Raw genomic sequence first — 22,459 nt, forward strand, 5'->3', positions numbered from 1 at the left:
TTGCGGGCTCGCTGCGCTCGCCACGCTATGGGCACGGTGGCACGCTACACTATTTTATTCTCCCTCTATGGGGGTCGTGGACCCCCACGAGGGAAAATAAGTGTCGGTATGCCGGTTGTCGGGCTCCCGGCGCCGGTATACTGAGCGCCGGGAGCCCGACCGCCGGCATACAGAAGACCACCCTGTATGACAGATCCATTTTGAGACAGTGGGCGGTATTCAGTTCTTTTCACCCCCTTCCACACCCGTTCTGTTTCTGCTGACATACGTGGTATAATTATTTCAGCTCACTAACCCCGGGGTAGCGAGGGCGCCCACAACTACGGAGCTAAACCGGATTACTATGGACGCAATATGCGTGATAAAGGGGATCACTTTAGACAGGAGATTGGGCGTGATATATCATTTGAATACCGCCCAATATGTTAGCTTTTTTTAAAATAATGAACGTTCTACAGCCTGAAATAGAAACAACGAAACTAGTCAGTTTGAGCATAATGATAAGCAATACATGTCAAATCAAGCCCCCTGTTAGGTTGCAGCTATACGTGTATCTCACCACCGTAAAGCTAAATAATGTTGTTTTGAAACAAAATCTATCTAAAGAGCAAGAGTATTCAGTAGAAAAAGAGAAAAGAAAAAAAAACAGTGTGTTTATTAGACCTATAAAATGAATTAAGAGTAGAACCTTCATTCCACACAAAAGAAAAACACATACATTTTCATTTTTCATCGAATATTTATGGCATCCATATATTTATACATAGAGCTATATTCTACAAGTGTAGCATTGGATGTACAAAATGACATAATTACCCAGAATCACTGCGAAGAGAGACGCTTTGAGAGGTATGAACATTTCACAAATATTAACCATGCTCAAAGACAGATTATTTGCTTAAAAGAAAAAGAAAACAGATAACATAAAAACAAAACTAAAAAACCAAATGTATGTTTTCGCCTCCAGTCAATTTATTTCCCACGTATCTTTTTTTTTACCCCTTCCCCCCCAAACAACATAAAGACAATATTGCTAAATTTATCATGCAAAAACCAGGTGCCCGCATGCTTCCCCAATGTCTTGCACGCATCATCATCATTGCCGTATTGGTTCCCCTTTTCATGGGCTCATTCACACCCTGCAGTTAACTCATGCTTCCATGAACATCATGAAAATACTCTGAACATGCAGGCACTGATAGGCATCAATGATCAGTATAAGCGATGCATGGAATGGACACTGCCCATTTTCACAGCATGTTAGATAGTCTGAGTGTCCACGTTTGATGTGCACTACGGTTACCTACAATGGTTACACTGATCAGCGATCACTATGGCTGTCTGCAGTTTCAAGGAGTATGTCATACATGTAACTAAATGCAAAATGTGAATAAGCCCTACAAATTAATATAATTCTATGTTTATGATCGGTTTTCCATGGGTGGCATGTGGCTTGCAGTAACAACCAAGATGGAAATGAATGGAATATGTAAGCTGCAGAGGGTGACAGAACGTAACACCTGGCTGAATTAGTACCAAAGTACAGACTCCATACCACAGTTATAAACTTATTATGGAAAACAACCCAAAATATTGATGATTACTAACCCAGGATTAAAGTATACTTTCTCCTGCCACTGTTCTGTTTAATGTACAATCAATGCAATGGAACGGACAGCAGCCTTTGCCAGGAGACCTCAAGTAACCAACTCCTTGTCAATAGAATGAATTGTGCTGTTTAAATAGGATCATCTCCTTGTAACCTTGCAACCAGTCCCTTTGCTTATATGACATGTTGTCCAGGACACCAACATCAGATTGCACGTTTAACCATTTAAATGACAAATAAAAGAAATACTTACAATTAAGACAATAAAACAAATTATGTTTCCTCATTTGAGAGCTACGATAAAAGTAAAATGGCTGCTCATTGATATTGTCAAAACAACTGTGTTTGCAATTATATTGTAAGACATTACACCTTACATACATTCAAGGGACACTTTACATACAGTAAATATTCAAGTAGGTCTTAAAGTGGACCCATCACCAACACACAATGGAAGCAGCAAGTCTGAGAGTTGTAGCAATAAACTGTACACAAAATGGCTGATGCCAGGCTGTGTAGGTGATGGGTCCACTCCAACCACATGGTTACGCAGTAATGATCCAAAGGCAAAATGGCTCTCTTAATTCTTTAAATAATATTTAATATAGAACTATTCAGATGCTGTGTCTGTATGTATATATATATATATATATATATATTAACCAACCAACCAACCAACCAACCAGATTTTAACTGTAAAGTACATTATTTGCCCTTTTGAGAATATGTAGGTCATTGATGAGCAAACAAAGTCCACCACATAGCAAAAGGTTTTGGTCATTTGTCATGTTACTTAGCATGACTATGGTGGAAAGATGGCATCTTTGAGACCATGCTACTGTATATCTGCAGTTGGGGCTGGTTTTATGGTACACGTGGCCAGAGTCATGTTTACTGCGTAAGATCCAAAACTCAATGTGGCAGCTTTGTTAGCATGATATATCCATGAGCAAATGTTAGGCCTAATTAGAGTGTAGTCCAAATACAAGGGATCGCTGTGCCCTCTCACAGCACAAACAGGTTGGCTTTTTATGCCTGCCTTGATGATGCATATATTCAGATACGCAATACAAAGTTGTGCACATCTCAAAATTTAAACACTGCTTGTTGTAAAGACATGGCTAGAGGAAAGTGACGTCACTAAAATGTACAGAGACATGAATAACAAATTGCCTCTTTGTTCCCACACTCCCCCTGAGTTGTCTAATCACTATGTAAATCAGCAGGACACATACATGGGGTAAAGCAGCAAAACTGCCTCAGACATGTCAAAAGATCAAGTACAAATTTGATGATACCTTTGCTTACCATAAATGACCCCTGTAAATAAATTTGATGTATTTTCAGGAAATTCAACTTAATTTTCCACTATTTTCAAATTGTTTGCAATCCAATGCTTTTCAGCACTTAGACAAGTTTATGTTTTGCCTACTGGTCACTAGAGGTAGCTTTTTTTGTGTGTGCCAACATATTCTATCTATAGGAGAAACACTGTCAAATGCGCACAAGATTTAATACAGTTGTACAATGTGTATTTCACCTGAATCAGTTTTGAAACAAACACTATTATGGGAAATTCCGCAGAACTATAGGGAATTAAGGAACCTGTTCTGGAAAAAAGAAGTTGCAATAAACCCATCCCCTAACCTTTATCACTGTATAGCCTGATTTAGGAGGTGTACCAAGATGGCCTGAATTAGGAGTGGTACCAAGATGGCCTATTTAGCTTTAGTTCCCATACTCGGAAATAATTTAAATGTTTAATATCCAATAGCTGTCTGCAACTATTGTTCCTGTGCTTCAGTGCTCCTTAATTGGACTACTGATAGTCTGATGTATCTAGAGAAATTATACGGCTCACAATCACAGCTTTAGCCCACATAGCCACAGTAATGGCAAGCACCTGAAACACATAATATTTATATATTAAAACATATTTCATATACGACAAGTGTTAGCACTGGCATATCTCTAATGGGTGCAAGGTGTGCGGTGCACACGGGCCCCTGGGGCCACAAACCCTGCACCCATTTAATTATACTCACCTCTCCATTGGCCCAGTGTTAGCTGCACAGCAGTGATGTTCAGTGAGGCAGAGCCTTTCCTGTCATACTTCGGCATACACCAATGTTTTGACTGTACTGTAAAAAGTATATGAAAAATGCAAAGAATATATAAGAAATATCTTCTTTGCATTATTCTAATCATTTTTGTAGTTAAAACTCTGGAGTAAAAATTCAAAGGCAGGTGAGGCAGTGCCTCTCCTGCCTACCTTTCCGCACATCTCTAATCAAAACTGCTGCACCTGTGTATAATGCCATTATGAACCCTTTGGCTCTGGTACTAGCCAGTGCCACCTCAGCCATTTACCTCACTGCACACCCCTGCTGCACAGCTGCAAAAATCACTTGCAAAATCTCAGATGCGGCTATTTACTTGTGAGTCACACATGTGCAATAGATACTGTATGTCCCTTGGAACACGGCGAGGACGCCATTTTCCTGGAGCCCTGCACATGCACAGTAGACTCTGGCACAATGCCAGAGTCTAATGAGACGCCAGAGAGGAGGGGGCCCAATTGGAGACTGCACACAGGCCCTCTCCTCTCCTCCTCTCTTAAAGCGCCTGAGTGTTAGATTTAGTGGTTTCTCAAATATGGTGATTTAGAAAAGGCAGAAAAAAAGGCCACCAACTTGGCAGATATTGGTTTGGATCAGTGTTTATTGAGCCAACTAGCAGTTGGATATTGTGACGGTCAGGATATGAAAAAAAAATGAAATATCTAAAAATGACTAAAAGCAAAAAAGGAGCACAAACAATGACTATAATAATACATTCAACCAATTTATTAAAAAATAAACGCAACACATTTAAAAAAAAAAAGGAATTGCATGAGCAAAATCACATATATATCTGTCTTGCTATTATTAATAAATTGATTGTATTATTATACTAATTCTTTGCATTCCTTTTAATAATTTTTGTATGTACTTTCTATGACTTTGGGGCTGGTGGTGACCTTATAGCAGGAGCAGCATTTAATGAATGTTCCACTGTAATGAGATTGGATGATAATTGTGCACATAAAGCAGTTTTTGTTCTTTGGATATGAACACTGACCTGCCAAGCTGCTGAAATACTTAAGCCAGACATACACCATTCAATTATCTGGCAGATAATTTGCCAGATCTGACTGGTTGGAATAGAAATCTGGTAATGGATGAAAGCAAATGACAATCAACAATTTGTTCCCAAACACTGGAAAATTAAATAAAAAAAATAAAAAAAACTACTGTTCAGATAAATTGGTTAAATCACAGATTTAACCAATTTGCATGAACAATAGTATTTGTCCATTTTCCACTGTTTGGGAACAAACGGTCAAATGTCATTTGCTCTCATCCATTATCAGATTTTCATTCCAACCAGTCAGATCTGGCAGATAATTGTATGATGTATGTCTGGATTTACATCTTTAGTAAATCGCTTCCAATTTCATTTTATTTGCTATACATGTGTTAGATAGCCACTTAATTGGAAACGATTGAAAACTCAGGATTTTCAGATTTCAGTTGTGAAAGAAAGTAAATAAACTGATCTACTTCCATGTACTTAACCTCTGTGGTATAAAACAATGGTAAGAGATGTTAAGGGTGCTATTTACTAAACATTGTAGAGAGATTAAAGTACCAACCAGCCAGCTCATAACTGTTTTTTTTTTAGGAGCTGATTGGTTGGTGCTTTATCTCCGTCCACTTTATCTCTCTCCAAGGCTTAGTAAATAGACCCCTATATAACTCACGGGAATGCAGAGTGAGAATACAGTATAAACTGTTACTTTATTAGACAGGTTCCATAGAACCTTAGCTAATAAATGTAAATGTATTTTAAAAGGTTAATATGCTGCGTGGTCAACAGGGGGAGGGGGGGGGGATTTTTACGTATGACCAAATTAATAGTTTCAAAATAAATAAACAGCTGTTTATCCAAAGTCATTAACCTGACTAAGGCCCAGAGCTCACTAGTGCTAACGACTATAAGATACCAATGCACAAGAAATGTAATGAAAAAATAATTACACAGCATTTCTAATGCCACAGACATAGTAATGGCCATTGTGTGCACTTTCCCTTGAAAATTAATTTGAAACTACGTACTTAATATATTATGACATAGTCCTCCTAACAATAGCATTTTAAATAAATATCTTTAAGATGTGAAGTAGGAACATCCAAAAAAATAAATATATATTTTAATAGCATAATGCTTTTTTTAGGTATATTCTATATTTAAATAGATTTATTTTCTAAAGTGCTACTGAGCAGCAGCTCCTTTGTGCTGTTTCCTGTTCATAATGTGATTTCTAGGGTAGAACATGCTATTTAAAGAACATAAAGAATAGATACTTTCAGTGCAAGAGATATCTGTGACTTAGGGGGGTATTTATCAAAGCTTGGAGAGAGATACAATTGGGAGAGATAAAGTACCAATCAGCTCCTAATTGGCATTTTTCAAACACAGCCTGTAAAATGTAAGGTAGAAGCTGATTGGCTAGTACTTTATCTCTTACAATTGCATCCCTCTCTGAGCTTTAATAAATACCCCCCCATAATGTCTGCTTTATGCATAACAGACACTAGACGGGTGTTGTAGCTCCATACATACCTACAAACATCTGAATTAGATCACTAATATTTAATGAAAGTTTTTAACCCAAAGATGGAAGTACCCTGTTCAAACAACCCCTCTTGCACCATAAAAAATTTAAAATTGTACATATATATTTCTATTAGGTATTTCTTTTATATATATTTATATAATATGTATATATGTGTTTGTTCGCAATACAGTTTTAAAAAAAAAATAATAAAACACTTTCACTGAATGGAAAGTTTGTTTGCGATTTTGAATAGTGACTTTATAGCTTGTTTATTTCTGTTTTATATACTCAACCTCCGACTTGTACAAAAAAACGGACTGTTTACAAAACAAAAAGCTAAGCAATAAGTGTGCGAAATAGATAGAAGCAAATAAAATAACGTGATCTACTCTCCAGGCCTCTCCTCTGTCCATAGAACACACTTTCATAGACACACAATTCACCAACACACACATACACACTTCACATTATCTAGTGTTATTAGTTTCTGTGCTTATAATATACAATGTTACACGGGAATGTCCTACAAGTACAGCCCTAACAACCCTCATGGAATGTTCACAACAATACCATAGGGTGGTCACTCAACTCCTAAGTTCCTGCAACTCTTTGGACAATGTAAGCCTTGGGTTCTCCTTAGATTTTGCCCTGGGTCCACTTCCTGTACCTGTCCTTGGCTGGTCAGTGGACAGCTATTGCTAGAAAAAGAGAACAGTGTAGGCGTCACCAATCTTGACTTCTTGCATGCTTTGTGAGTGATCATTAACACCACACTTGTGACCAAGAACCCAAACATTTACTTTCTGTCTGTGCTTTGTATGATTAACCCCAGAGCGGTTAAGAAACTTATCACATTACACATCTGGACTATTCCGAAATTGTGGGTGCAGTGCAAACATCCAAAAATACAATCTACTTTCTTGGGGTTGGGTCTTTGCTTATTGCTGGCAACGCAACACACAAAATAATATCATCCTGACATCTCTAGACTTCCACAGAAACCACAGGAACAACAAATATATAAAGCATAGAAAATAAAAACAAAACAAAAAAAAGAAACAAAGCAACATACAATGCTCAGAACCCCGAGAAAATGTCTGGTAATATCCTGGCTTTCGGAGATTCATATCTACATCATTTGGAAAGATGACCAGCTGCAGGTGTGGTAACAGTCAGGCCTGGGCAGGTGGGAGGCACCATGGAATGCATCGACTGTTGTACGTCATGTCTCTCACACTTCTCTCTGCGGTTTCAGCCCTTTGCTGTAGTATTGTTCTCAAAGCTGACCAGACGCAGAGGGGAAAAGTGGTGAGGGGACTTTCAGCCAGAAGTTGGCCAATTTATAGTCTACACTTCAAGGCGCATGAAGGAGGATACAGATGAGTAGAGCACAGTTGAGTAAAAAGTTGTTAAGTAGATAATTCAGAATGAAATAGAGGAGTTCCTTGTACCAAAGGAAGTTAGTACAGGAATAGAGGTTCGAGAAGGAGCAGTTTTATCCGATCCTGGGTTAGTCTCATTCACACAACCAGCCTCTTTAGATGATCTAGCTGCCTGGAAAGAAGATTGAAAAGCAGACTGAGGAAATTAGGATAGTGATATTATTCCCAACACATACACGACTACTAAAAGCAACAAGAGGATTTATATGAATGGAGATTGCAGCAAGGAGGACAGAAGTCAGTATAAACAGAAAGATGAGGAAAAAGGGAAGAAATATAACTTGGCGAAGAGCTTCTAAAACTTTGGATGTGTTTATGAGAAGCCAGGCAGTTTTCAAGACCTATGCTGGAATTAAATGAGAAGTGAATGACGTGCAGTAAAGAAGTATATGGTTCAATGCTAATTTACTAAAGGTATACGCGAACAGGAAAATTAACAGGTAAAATTAAAATATAAATCAGGATTTTGGAAGGCAGATGTAGACGAGATGGCAGATATAGAAGACACAGAACTAAAAATGCAGATATAGAGGAGATAGTGTAGGAGCTGGTAATGACTAGAAGCAGCAGAGATGGATAAAAGTACCTAGAAGAAAACAAGAGGCAAATTAAATGGTTGGGAGGACAAGGTGGGAGAAGAAGGTGAATTATAGAAGGGCAGGGAAAAAAGGTGATAGGGAGTATGAGCAGGCATGACAGATGTGGACAGATGAAGGTTCGGGGGAAGTGATAAAGAAAAGCAGATTTAGGACTACTGTAGTTAGGATAACAAAGGCAGATAAAGAAGTATGAATACCTGAGATGAGGAGGTTAAGAGTCACACATATAAAACAGGATGATGTGTGTTCGCAATTATGTGGATGAAAATGTGAGAGAAACAGTTAATCCATTAGTTTCACTGAACAAGGAGATTACGCACAGAGTAAAGCGATCAGTGACCGCTCAGCACACATATCTCCCCCCCTCAGCGCAGCGCGATGTGTGCTAAACGAGGGGTGCAGATGGGGGGAGGGGGGGACTTGGGGGGGGGGGGGGGGGAGGAAGCGCTCATTACACCCAGCGGGTGAAATGAGCAACCTGCTAGATTGTGGCCAATCCAGCACCGGCGATAGCGATGCGCAGGGTTGTACATCGCTATCGCTGTGGGGCATACACACAGAGATCCGTGCTTAAATTCTAAGCAATCTAATCAGATTGCTTAGAATTTAAGCACTGATCTCTCCGTTTGTACCCCCCTTGAAGCAAACCAATTGAAACTGCTCAGAATCAATCTTCTGAGCAATACAGGAAGGATTATTTTAAAAATGAAATGTAGCATTCCTGTAGTCTCTCAGCAAGGACACCAAAACTTAGCAACTGACACATTTAATTCTTCTACAACCTACATCATTGGCAAATGAATTGAAAAAATATATACATTGAAAAAACAAATGAAGTCAATCAGGGCTATTTCTTTAAACAGGTATAAAAACACACACACACACACACACACACACACACACACACACACACACACATAAAGATGCATGGTATATGGTAAAAATAGGATTTTAATTACCTACCGGTAAATCCTTTTCTCGTAATCCGTAGAGGATACTGCGGTCCACATTAGTATCATGGGGTATAGACGGGTCCACTAGGAGCCATGGGCACTTTAAGAAATTAATAGTGTGGGCTGGCTCCTCCCTCTATGCCCCTCCTACCAGACTCCGTCTAGAAACTGTGCCCGAGGAGACGGACATACTTCGAGAGAAGGATTTAACTGAATAGTGGTGAGATTCAAACCAGCACACACAAACAAGAGGAAAGCCATGCTAACCCAACTTGAACCGGAAGAGGCACGGCTGAACCAACAACAATACTTAAGCAAATAACAGCGCAGAAAAACGAAGCACCGGGCGGGCGCCCAGTATCCTCTACGGCCTACGAGAAAAGGATTTACCGGTAGGTAAATAAAATCCTATTTTCGCTTACGTCCTAGAGGATACTGGGGTCCACATTAGTAGTACTATGGGGAAGTACCAAAGCTCCCAAATTGGGTGGGAGAGTGCTGATCAAACTTGTAGAACTTCGCAAACGTGTTCGAACCAGACCAAGTAGCTGCTCGGCAGAGTTGTAAAGCTGAGACACGCCGGGCAGCCACCCCGGAAGAACCCACTGAGCTAGTAGAGTGGGCCTGTACCGAACTTGGAACAGGTAAACCTGCCGTAGAATAGGCTTGCTTGATAGTAAGCCTGAACCAGCGAGAAATAGACTGCTTTGAAGCAGGACACCTAATCTTATCGGGATCATAGAGCACAAACAGCGACTCAGACTTTCTGTGACAAGCCGTCCGTTGTACATACATTTTCAAATCCCTCCCAACATCCAAGGACTTTGAAGAAGCAGAGGTGTCAGTAAGCACCGGAACCACAATAGGTTGGTTGATATGAAAAGCAGACACCACCTTCAGAAGAAACTGCTGACGAGTTCTGAGTTCAGCACGATCCTCATGAAAAGTCAAGTAGGGGCTGATCCTCATGAAAAGTCAAGTAGGGGCTCTTGTGAGACAATGCCCCCAGTTCCGACACTCACCTGGCCGAAGCCAGGGCCAACAGTGTAACTGTCTTCCACGTAAGAAGCTTAACGTCCACTGCCTGTAAGGGCTCAAACCAATCTGAGTGGAGGAAGTGCAACACAACATTGAGATCCCAAGGTGCCGTAGGAGGCACAAAGGGCGGTTGAATGTGTAGAACACCTTTCAAAAAGGTCTGAACCTCCGGAAGAGACGCCAGTTGTTTCTGCAAGAAAATGGACAAGGCCGAAATCTGGACTTTTTAAGGAGCCCAAACGTAGGCTCACATCCACTCCAGCCTGCAGAAAAAGAAGAAAACGCCCCAGCTTAAATTCTGCCGCAGGAGTTTTCCTGGACTCACACCAAGAGACGTACTTCTTCCAAATACGGTGGTAATGCTTAGATGTTACCCCCTTTCTGGCTTGGATCAAAGTAGGAATCACCCTATCTGGAATCCCTTTCCGGGCTAGAATCTGATGCTCAACCTCCATGCCATCAAACGTAGCTGCGTTAAGTCTTGATAGACGAAAGGCCCTTGCTGTAGAAGATCCTCGCGAAGAGGAAGAGGCCACGGGTTCTCCAGGAGCAACTCCGGTAGATCCGCATACCAGTTAGTTCCAGAATGTTGATCGGAAGGACGACTTCCTGACATGACCACTTTCCTTGGAACTGCTCCCCTTGAATCTTGAATCCCGAACCTTTGGCCTTCGGTCAGGTGAGACGTCTGAAGCCACCACAAAAGGGAGATCCTGTCCATTGGCGACAGACGTATCCTCTGGTGCATGTGAAGATGCGATCCGGACCACTTGTTCAACAGATACAGCTGGAAGGGTCTTGCATGAAACCTTCCGAACTGTAGAGCCTCGTAAGAGGCTACCATCTTTCCTAGGAGGCGAATGCAAAGATGCACTGATATCCGAGACAGTCTTAGGATGTCCCACACCATTGACTGGATCACCAATGCCTTTTCCATTGGAAGGAATACCCTCTGTGCCTCTGTATCCAGAATCATTCCCAAAAATGGAAGCCTCAGTGTTGGTTCCAGGTGAAATTTTGGCAGGTTCAGAATCCAACCGTGATCCTGGAGCAATCGAGTTGATAGGGCGATGCTGTGCAACAGCTTCTCTCTGGACGGCGCCTTGATCAGCAGGTCGTCCAGGTACGGTATTATGTTTACTCCCTGCATGCGGAGGAGAAACATCATCTCTGCCATTACCTTGGTGAACACCCTTGGTGCTGTGGAGAGGCCAAAAGGCGGGGCCTGTAACTGGTAGTGACAGTCCTGTAATGCAAACCTTAGATAAGCCTGATGAGGCGGCCAGATGGGAACATGAAGGTATGTATCCTTGATGTCCAAAGACACCAGGAATTCCCCTTCCTCCAGACCTGAGATCACCGCTCTCAGAGACTCCATCTTGAACTTGAACACCCGTAAATACGGGTTCAGTGACTTGAGGTTTAAAATGGGCCTTACCGAACCGTCCGGCTTCGGCACTACAAACAGGTTGGAATAATAACCTTTGTTTTGTAGGTGAAGCGGAACTGGAACAATGACCTGAGTCTGTACCAGTTTTTGAATTGCTGCCTCTTGGAGAAGCTGGCAAGCCTGATTTGAAGAATCTGGGAGGTGGGAGTTCCTGAAACTGCAGTCTGTATCCCTGTGTGATAAGATATTTTACCCAGGGATCCTGGCAAGATATTGCCCAAATGTGACTGAAATAACAGAATCGGGCTCCCACCTGCCTGTCTTCCAGGCAGTGTGCGCCACCGTCATGCTGAAGGCTTTGAGGAAGCAGACCCGGAGGCCTGATCCGGAGAACCTGCAGCAGCGGGTTTTCTGGGTTTACCTCTATTCCCTTTGAAGGTTGTAGAAGAACCCTTGGATTTGCCTTCAAAACTTTGCTGTCCAAAAAGACTGCAGAGTTGGACCAGAATAGGTTTTCCTAGCAGGTGACTTACCCGCCGTAGTCTTGGATATCCACTTATTCAGTTCATCTCCAAACAGAGCCTCACCCGTGAAAGGAAGACTTTACATGCCTTTTCTGGAATCCATGTTCGCAGTCCACTGGCTTAGCCATAGGGCCCCTGCGTGCTGACACTGCCATGGCAGTGGTGCGTGCGTTGAGTAGACCAATTTCTTTGATGGCTTCAACCATAAACTTAGCAGAATCCTGGATATGCTGCAGGAGTAAAACAACATCATCCCTTGGTAAGGAATCTAAATCATCTATTAGAATACCTGACCATTTAGCAATGGCCCTAGTGATCCATGCACAAGCAATAGTGGGTCTCTGGGCCACCCCAGCCGACGTGTATAAAGACTTGAGGGTGGTCTCAATCTTGCGGTCAGCAGCGTCCTTTGAGGAGGCTGCCCCAGGGACCGGTAAGACTATCTTACGTGATAACTTGGATACCGATGCATCCACAAATCGGCGGAATTTCTCATTTCTTCCTATCCTCTGCAGGAAAGGGAAAGGAAGATATTAATCTCTTAGGGATCTGAAACTTTTTATCAGGGTTAACCCACACTTCTTCAAAGAGGGCATTTAATTCCTTTGAAGCGGGGAAATTAACAGAGGATTTCTTTTTTGTATTAAAATAAGATTCCTCCTCAGCCTCTTGGACAGCTTCAATGAGGGCCTGAATTCCCTGTGAGAGGACGGTATCCCCCCCACTCGCATCTACTTCCCCCTCTTCCTGATCTGATGTATCAGGATCCGTGTCAGCCTGCATGATTTGGGCAGGGTACGTTTTTGTGGGCAAATAGCAAGAGCAGGTATTGGAGCTGAATCTCTATGTATCAGGTCATCCATAGACTGCCTCAAGAATTGTGTTTCCTTTTCATTATTAGACAGTTTAGTTGAAACATTTGAAATCATCCCTTTAATGGAAGCCAACCACGGGGGTTCAGCCTCACTAGACTGGGAGTGAACACTATCCTGAGTACAGGGTAGTGAGTCCCCAGTGTATGAGAGACATTCAGCTGTACAAGCAACACAGTCCCTGGACATTGTAAAGGGACACCTCTACACATACACACAGACACACACACACAATGGTGAAAACACAGTATATGTAGGCAGAGTCTCAGAGAGACAGAGTTCAGAGCCAGCCACACAGCGCCCCTATCAGCAGTAGTAAAACTAAGCTGGGTCACAATAAACAAGCACCATTATAGTGTTTATAACAGTTACACTGCTCCCCCCCCCCCCCTCACTAAGACCCCCTGGTACCACAGTAGAGATTTGGGGTCCTGTCAGAAGAGCTGCACGTCCCTTGTATTGCTGCCTTGTCAGAGCTGCAGAGGAAAATGGCGCCGGAGAGCCGCTGGATCCGCTCAGTGTCAAGCTCCGCCCCCTAAAATGGCGCGCGGCTTCCCATACTTTATTCTTTATACTGGCCCTGAGGATTTGTAAGATTGTGCTAACTAGCTGTAAAAACCTCTGTTAGCTGTGTGGCCAGTGTGGGTAAGATGGGCGGCCCAGCGCGCCCCTCACGGCGGGACCCGCCGCAGCGTGTGTCCATCTGAGCCTCCCTGGAGCGCAGCCTGTAAGGAGAGCTCCTACCCTAGTGCTGCCATTCCCACCGGCGACCTGGTTACCGGGGCGCCGGCGTTTTACTCGCCACTCTTCAGGCTCTGTTAGGTGGTAGCTTGCGAATAGCTCCCTCAGGAGCTGAGTGTCCTGCCAGCAGAGAAACGGGACCATTTACTCTATAGGAAGTTGGGCCTTCTCCCCCCTAAGTCACACGAGGCAGTCAGGCTGTTGCCTAAACAGACCTGACTGAAAATAACAAACAATAAAAATAAGAGTATAACAAAGCCTGACCGGCTCCTCCGGGAACATTTTCTAAACTGAGTCTGGTAGGAGGGGCATAGAGGGAGGAGCAAGCCCACACTATTAATTTTTTAAAGTGCCCATGGCTCCTAGTGGACCCGTCTATACCCCATGGTACTAATGTGGACCCCAGTATCCTCTAGGACACAAGAGAAATACCAATTATCATATTACAGTTGCACAGGTAGAATAATGAGCCACAGAAAATGTGAGGCTTAATGTACCTTTTCCAACAAACAGTGGCAGCAGCCATTCGTGGGCTGAACAAATATTTAACCGGATACAAATTACTCATCTTTTATGCAGGTAAGACCCCGCCAGTGTGTGCCGTAAACCTCAGTGATGTCACTGATGCCTAGTAAAGTGATATGATGCAGGAAATAATGGTTCAGCTCACAAAATGGATGCCTTGACTGTGTGCAGAACATGAGTATACCTTTACAAGGAGCACAATCACACATTGTTGTAACAGTTTTGTCCAGATATTTGGTAAATATGGCACTGTATTACTCCAGCTTCCTTGGCTAGAACAGCATGCAGAAACACATGTACAACTGCACCTATGAGTATTCTCTCAGATGGCATATACATTCTGGAGAGATTAGTGGGTGAAGGGTTAATAATAACAGCAAGAGAGTGGAAGGAAGCTACAGTCTAATAACTGAACGTAAGGTTCTTTTCAGACCATCTTCCATAGCTGGGAGCTTTTGTCACTGCGTTTATGACAATGACTCTGGTAACAAGGTTTTAAAACACACAGACTGATGTAAGATATGGATGAGAAATGACAGTGGAGCCAGTGTGTGCTAACCTTGTGTTCACATCTTCTCTACAGATAAACTACCTGCTGGTGGCCCTGGATCCTCATGTACTCCATTCTTTGTTTGGAGTGCTTGTTGCTCTTGTCCCCGCTGCTCTGCTGAACGCTCTTTAGCCGTGAGCCTACTGGGTTTACCATCTTCATGGGAGGAATTGATACGCCCCCACTCTACAAGTAAAAAGGGGAGATGTCAGCTCACAGAGGATGCCTCCGCTAGTATCATGTACGGTATTTTACATTTATTTATCTACAAATTAATAATACCCATTTGGTAACATTATTGTGTTCTTGCAGAATAAATTTGATTTATCGACCAAAACGCAATGACATCATCATAAGTCTACACTAGATGGGCATCAACCTTATACATGTTCATTATTAACAAGTTATAAATATATATACACAGTGCTTTTCCATGGAAGGATCATACACACAAGTATCTGCCCCAGCGGAGCTTACAATCTATATCACCTATCACATGATTGCACAAGCTAGGGTTAATGTTTGGTGTGCCGGAGGAAGTTGTAGCACCTGAGGAAACACACACACAAACTCAAGGAGAGCATACCAACTTCACATAGAGCTCTGGTTGGGATTAAACCTATGACCCAGCTCTGTGAGACAGCAGTACTAACCACTCTGCCATTGTGTTTAATTCAAACTGGATCCATTGTCTCTACACACAAGAAAATATAGTTCCTCAATTCACTGTGAATCGGTGACAAAATCACTGAGGCACCAAATAAAATATGTTCATCGCTCTGTCACATTTTTCAGTGATGCTGTCTATTGCTAGTGAACTGCCATGGCTACCTCTGCTGTATATAGGTTTACTGATAATCTATGCTGATAGATATGTGTAAATTAGTATAAGTAGAATTTGATTTAAAAAAAAAAATATATATATACACTTTTTTTTTATTTTTTTACTAATTTACGTGAAGAGGTTAGAGATGTCAAAACATTTCAAGATGTCTGAAAGGCACCGACCCGGGAACGTGATCCGGGTCTCCAACACAATTGACCAGGGTTTTTCCCGGGACTCAAGTCCCGGGAAGACAACTCTGCTTAGGTCTGAAAAGTGCGACCCGGTAATTTGCTCCCAGGTCGCACCTGATTGGCGGGGCTGCCTGGAGAAAGGGGGCGTGCGCCGGCTGCTGTAGTCCGTGCTGCTGTGAGTAGTTGAAGCAGCCGGCGCAGCCAAAAAACAGGCCTGTTGGAGTGAGTGAGAATGTGTGAGTGTGAGTTTGTGTATATATGAATTTGGCATGTGTGTGTATATTACATGTATGTGTGTGTTTCAGTGTGACATGTGTAAGACGTGTGTGTAAATGTACGAGTGTGACGTCTGTGTGTGTGTATATAAGACATGTGACAGAGTAGCTTGGTCTGACCTGGCTGCCAGGGCCGACCAGGTTTATGTCTGAAAGGGGTCGACCCGGGAATTTCCCAGGTCTCAGGTTTAGTGTGAAAGGGGTCCCAGCAAAAACCCGGGATTTTTCAGAGGTGAAAATCCTGGGTCTGAAGCAGGGAAATTCCCAGGTCCTATGTCTGAAAGGGGTATTACTGAACTGGAAGAAATCCCCATGCTAGGTGCAAAAGACCAGTCAGAAATATGCTTCCCTTCCCGTACGCACAACTCACAATCGCTTTTGATTTACGCTCATGACTCTCCCATAAATCAGAGCAGTTCCGTGCCCAGTTCCCACCCCGAAAAGTCCAACTTCACAGAAAGATCCATCCAGACAAGTTCCGTCGAACTCTAAATAGCATGGACATATTCTCGGATGCGGAAATTTGCATCTGCGTATGCGTTGTATGGAAAAACTTGCCATTTGTGTCCAAAAACTAAAGAGCTCTGCATTGGCTTAAAGGCAGTTGGGCATATTCAGTACCCAATTTGGCCATTTTATCATATTCTGCAGAAAGTAGTATCTATTGTGTTTCCCTCTATCCAGCAGGAGAAATGTTTTTTTTGCAGCTGTGGAAGGGAGGTTTAAACATTAGTATAGGTAGAAGCATCTGTGTTGCTTCTCTACATGGGCCAGCAGAAAGCTATAGGAATAGGCCTCCCAACGAGTTGTGTTTTTTTCGGAACACATGCCAAGTGCAACCCTGGAAGAGGTCATGCGCATGACGCCGTCTCCTCCCCAATATCTCATGCAATAGCCTTGCAAAACAAAATAGCGTCCCCTTTTTGCAAAATTAAGCACATTGGAGCACCAAATCTGTATCTCCCTAGGAGCGCCTAAACTTCCCCTTCTGCTTATACAGAAATATAGGTGAGCTTGAGCAAATCAAGGAACATGACCAGTCCAAAGCTGGAATTTCACTTTATACATCACTTCCAATACACTTAGATAATAAGAACACTTAAGGTACATTTTACTACCTCACTTAAAAATCCCAAAACACAAATATAAATAAATATTTTGCACTCAAGAACATAACCTATGTATTGTTTTGCACGATAATCCCAAGTCTAAGTATCACATATGAAGAAAACACAATATACACGCAAAAAGCACTGCACTATTATAATAGTATGCAAAGTGTATGTCAAACAATTGCTGAATACTCGTTAACACTAATTTATCCAAGTGTTTTCTTTTTTACAAAATATTCAAACATTACTTCACAAATGTTTTTTTTTTTTTTTTAAATAAAAATGGTATAGGGGAACTATTCTAACTACAATAAATACAATTTATGTGCTATGTAACAATCTACATCAAGCTTTCCAATTAATAAAAAAAGGGGGTACAATTCTTAACATAATTTATGTTATTATGAGATAGTCTATATCCATTACAATGTTCAGTAGTTCCTATGGCCAACGGGTGTCGCTATAGCTGAGAGATAGTTTAGGTGTCTCATACAAAAGACTACATGGCCATAAGTATGAGAACACCCCCTCTAATTAGTGTATTTGCCTATTTCAGCCACACCCTTTGCTACCAGCTGCAAGAAATTATGCATAGAGCCATAAAGTCTCTTTAGTCAAACATAAGCAGTAAAATGAATCTTACTGAAGCGTTCTGTGACTTTCAACATGGCACCATAGGATGCGACTTTTCTAGCAAGTCAGATTATTTCATTGTAAGTGTTATTGTAGAGGTGACACATCTAAGAACAGCAGCAGCTCAGCTGTGTCACAGTAGCACAAACAAGCTCACAGAATGGGTTCACAGTGCTGAAGAGTAGCGTGTAACAATACCATTTCCCTCAGATGGAATACTCCCTAACAAGTTCCAAAATGCCTCTAGAAGCAACGTCAGCACAAGAACAGTTTGTTGGAAGCTTCATGGATTGAGTCTCCATGGGTGAGCAGTTCCATGGCTGAGCCTCAGTACAGTATGCACAATACTGGTGTGGTGTAAAGCACAACACCATTGGACTCTGGAGTAGTGGAACCGCGTTCTCTGGAGTAACAATAAATGCGTCACCATCTGGCATTCTGATAGATGAATCCAGGTCCGGCAGATGCTAGGACACACTTCCTGTCTGAATGCATACAGCCAACTGTGAAGTGGAGGAATAATGGTCTGGGGCTGTTTTCATGGTCTGGCGAGAGCCACTTCGATCCAATGAGTGGAAAATGGTAAGACAATACCCCATGCACAAAACAAGGTCCATCAAATGTGGTTTGTCTTGAACACATTACTAACCTCAGTCCTACTGAACACTTTTAGAATTAGAAAACCTCACTAATGGCTTTGTGGCTGAATGTACTGTATATGAATCCCTGCAGCCATGTTCCAAATTCTAGTGGAAAGCATTCTCTGAAGTGTGGATGATGTTATATCAGAAAAAGCCAAAAGAAAAAATACACCCGGCGCTATAAAAATTATTATGCTATGAGACCGCATATTGGTGCGTGCACGCAGCACACGGAGGACAGGACTCACAGTGCCCTGAGGTCGGAAGTTATCTAATCAGCAGGCGCTAGCTAAGTGCCGGATCCCACAGCCAGAGACCGCCTCGTATGTTACCAGGACTCTCCCTTGCTGACACTGCTGGTGGAAGCCACACGTAAGGCTCCAACGTGGAGCAGTTTGTTATACTGCAACATTCCATTGCTAAGTGGCAAGTCATCAAGGAACTATGATATAAAGTAACTGTGTTGGAATCAATAAAGTTTCTGGTGATAAACTAAACCACTATTAATTATATGGAATATATAAGTGAATTCTACTCCACAGACTGATTTTTAATATCATTATACATCTCTGTGGACAGATTTAGTTTGGATCCACCTCCATAGTGTTAATAAATTTATTGTATGTGATTGTACTTTATTTTCTTAAAGACCGGTCAAGTTTAATTAAGAAAACTTTTTAATAAATTGTATATTATATATGAAAAATATAGAGTTGGAATTTTTGGACTTACAGCCATATCGTATTTTTAATATAGCGCAGGAGGATAGTTGTTTTAGTATGCTAAGTTGGAAAAAGACCCAATTCCATTCAGGTGTCCACATACTATTGGCCCATGAATTGTAGTTCTACAGTTAGCAATGATGAAACATCAGCTGTAAGGATGACATTCCACCACGCTAAATGTTTACTAATTAGCAAATTGAATTCCAAAAACTTGAATTTTTACGTATGATAGATTTAATGTTTGACTGTAATGTTATGAAGTTTTATTAGATTGCCCATTTTGAAGCAAATAGGCATATGTCAATTGGATTAAACTTTAGGTTCTAGCTATACTACATAAAAATTCACTCACACCCTAAAGCGTATATGCGAAGTTAGAAAACAAAATCTACATATTTAATACAGCTTACAATTTTAGGGCCATTTCAAATTGTCCAAAGACATGAAAGATTGACAAACTAAAGTGACACCTTAGGGATCTGAGGTTTTGGTAGCAAAGGTGGCTTAGTTCTGGGTGGGAAGGTCCTGCCCATGACTGAAAGACATTTTACAGTAGAACTAGTCCTGTTCAGATTATGTAACAAAGGTAGATCCGGTTCTCCTTGCTTTAAGTCCATCCCAATGTCACCAGTATGAAGGTGGTTATCATGTTGCAAGTCAGTTGACTGGACACCAATTTCACTTATGGTGAGCTCAAGTTCTCGAATGCTTTCCTCTAAACTATCTAACCGCTTATAAGTGTTCCTGCAAATGTCCATGCTCTTCCAAGCCATATGAATGCTATCTTCAGTTACACTTTCCTGTACATCTGGCGAACTGCTTCGTGTGTTAGCAGCAGAACTGATTACCTTCTGAACATCAATGACTCTTAGTTTGGAAGTGCTACCTGACTGAGCAGCATATAACAACTCTATGTTTGTTTGTCCGGAAACATCTATACTCTGGAGCTTTGATTCCTTGGTTTGTAGATGCCTTGGTTTTGGCACTGGGATGCTCGTCTGTGATGGCCTTGAGCACTCCATTCTGTCCATTGCTATGTGACCATCATAGCTAAGAGACAATGGTTTCCGCTCAACATACTCTTCAAACTGTCCATCCTCAGCTTCTCCAAGCACATCAGATCTCACCAACTGTTTGTACTCATGAGGACACATTTCTGGTTTATCAAACACATTTCCTTCACTGTTCCTTCCTATAATTTGTCTTGCTTGCATTACATAAACACTTCCATTCTTGTCTGTAAGCAATGAGGAAATGTTGTTATTTTCTGTCACACAGCCTGCATTGCCATTCTCTGTTTTTGACATATCTTCAATATTTGCAGCCTGGTGGTGTGAGTTGTGCTTAGCTTCTATGAATCCTGCACTGGACTGCTCAGAATGGCCTGGGTTTCCTTGGTTGTCAGACACTGTTGGGTATATCCATTCCATCACCAAGGCGTCAGAGTTGACAGAATTTCTTAATTCAGAACTAACTTCACATGTATGCTCATCATCTTCATCTGTGGGAGAGGGAGGATTGGATGTCCACTCTGTCAAGATAATCTGAGGAAGGGAAAATGTCCTATTGCTTGCAGAAGGATCCAATGTTTCCTAGGAAAGGTAAAGAACGTTGGATTATGATGAAATAATTCAAGTAGTCAATTAATTCATAGAAATCATAAACAGATGTATCCTCTTATTTTATTGCTGCAGTCAGGCCAAACAGCCTCTCTCAGCGTACCAGGTCCCATGTGACTCTGCTAGCGCCAGGCATCTTTTTAGCCAAAAATGAGCCTTAGTCACAATGTGATGAAGCTAGGAATGCACCTGGAGACTGTAATGATCAATTTGATACGTGACACTTGTACATCTGTCTGAATCTGTATACGAAATGCTACATTTCAGCAGCCGCAGATTTTTTCCACACCAACTTCCACTGTGCTAAATACTGTGTACAGGCTCAGTTGCAAGTGTCACATATCAAATTAATCAGCATAAGCTGCTGGTGCATCCTAGTAGCATATTGAGGCTAGTTGCATAAAGACTCATCTGTAGCAATTAGGAATGTAGTAATTTACAACTGGAACAAGAATACTAGAACATTTACATTCAATGTTTGGAATAAAGAATATGAAAATAATAAATATAGCTGTCAATGGCTATTTGTTTTTTATATGTGGACAGGGAAAAACACTTTATTTTTCCGTGAACATATTTCAAAGGCTAACCTCGTATTAAAGATAACTGTATTCACAGCTTTATAGAAACGGTTGCTTTGAAGGGAAGCAATTGATTTCCTGAACGATGGGATCTCGGCAGTTGAAATACCGATACCTGAATCCCGACAGCAGGGGAAATGCTGGTGGTCGGAATCCCGACCGCAGCCTGGTATTCCCACTCGGGTGGTGGCGTCAACCCACCACCGGAGTGGGAATACCAGGCTGCGGTCGGGAATATAATAGTGTGGCGAGCGAAGCCACTGGACCCGAAAGGTGGAGAGCGCAGCGGACCAGCGAGGGGACTCGCTGTCGGGATTCAGGCGTCGGTCTCCTGACCATTGCGATTTTATACCGGACCCACTTTGAAATTGCTTTATTCTTACTGTATTAGTGTATGTGGAGACTATAAAGCTAAAATAATTTGTAACTGTTTAGGTAGTACCGAGACTTCTCGCTTTCCTATAGTTTTAGCAGTTGTAGTTGTTTGTGTAATGGGTGGGAATGGTGTGGTAAGGTAACATATGGTGTTCTACTACACAACAAGTCAGCCCAAGTCAATGTGTATCTGGTAAATGAGCAGCAAGTCCATTTTAACTATGTTTGTGGGTCTACTATATCTATAGGACAGGTCCAGAGGCGGATTGGCCATAGGGCTTACAGGGAAGATTCCCGGTGGGCATGTTTTCTTTTAGGACATGTGGTCCTTTTTATAGACATAATGAATAAGATGCAAAATAATTTGCATATATGAATATTACTTTGCCACTTAGCCTGTGATTGCAGATGATCTAGTGTATGCTCTGTCTGCCTGCTTGGCTGACATATAAGATTGAGTGAATAATGATTGGGATACGGTTGGTGTAATAAGCAAGAAAATATATCTTTCTAAAGAATTATATAGGTTTCTAAATTCTAAAGGTGTATCATATAATGTGCTCATAATATTTAATTTT

The 22,459-nt window shown here is 41.7% G+C and overlaps 1 protein-coding gene across 27 annotated transcripts in view; it reads right to left on the reverse strand.

Annotated features, from left to right (window-relative positions):
- SRCIN1 (SRC kinase signaling inhibitor 1) overlaps positions 1–22,459 on the reverse strand; it is a 900,548-nt gene that overhangs the window by 109,345 nt on the left and 768,744 nt on the right. For 19 of the 27 annotated variants that reach the window (XM_063959672.1, XM_063959669.1, XM_063959667.1 and 16 more), the window contains one exon: positions 19,681–20,898. In XM_063959672.1, the coding sequence (XP_063815742.1) occupies positions 19,765–20,898 (1,134 nt within the window). In that variant the 3' untranslated portion in view covers positions 19,681–19,764. Of the gene's footprint in view, positions 1–2,243; positions 7,824–14,912; positions 15,090–19,680; positions 20,899–22,459 lie in introns of those variants that run through there. The other 8 variants (XM_063959682.1, XM_063959685.1, XM_063959680.1 and 5 more) reach the window with 4 other exon arrangements.

The sequence above is a fragment of the Pseudophryne corroboree genome, chromosome 3, assembly GCF_028390025.1.
Source record: "Pseudophryne corroboree isolate aPseCor3 chromosome 3, aPseCor3.hap2, whole genome shotgun sequence".
NCBI classification, from domain to species: domain Eukaryota; kingdom Metazoa; phylum Chordata; class Amphibia; order Anura; family Myobatrachidae; genus Pseudophryne; species Pseudophryne corroboree.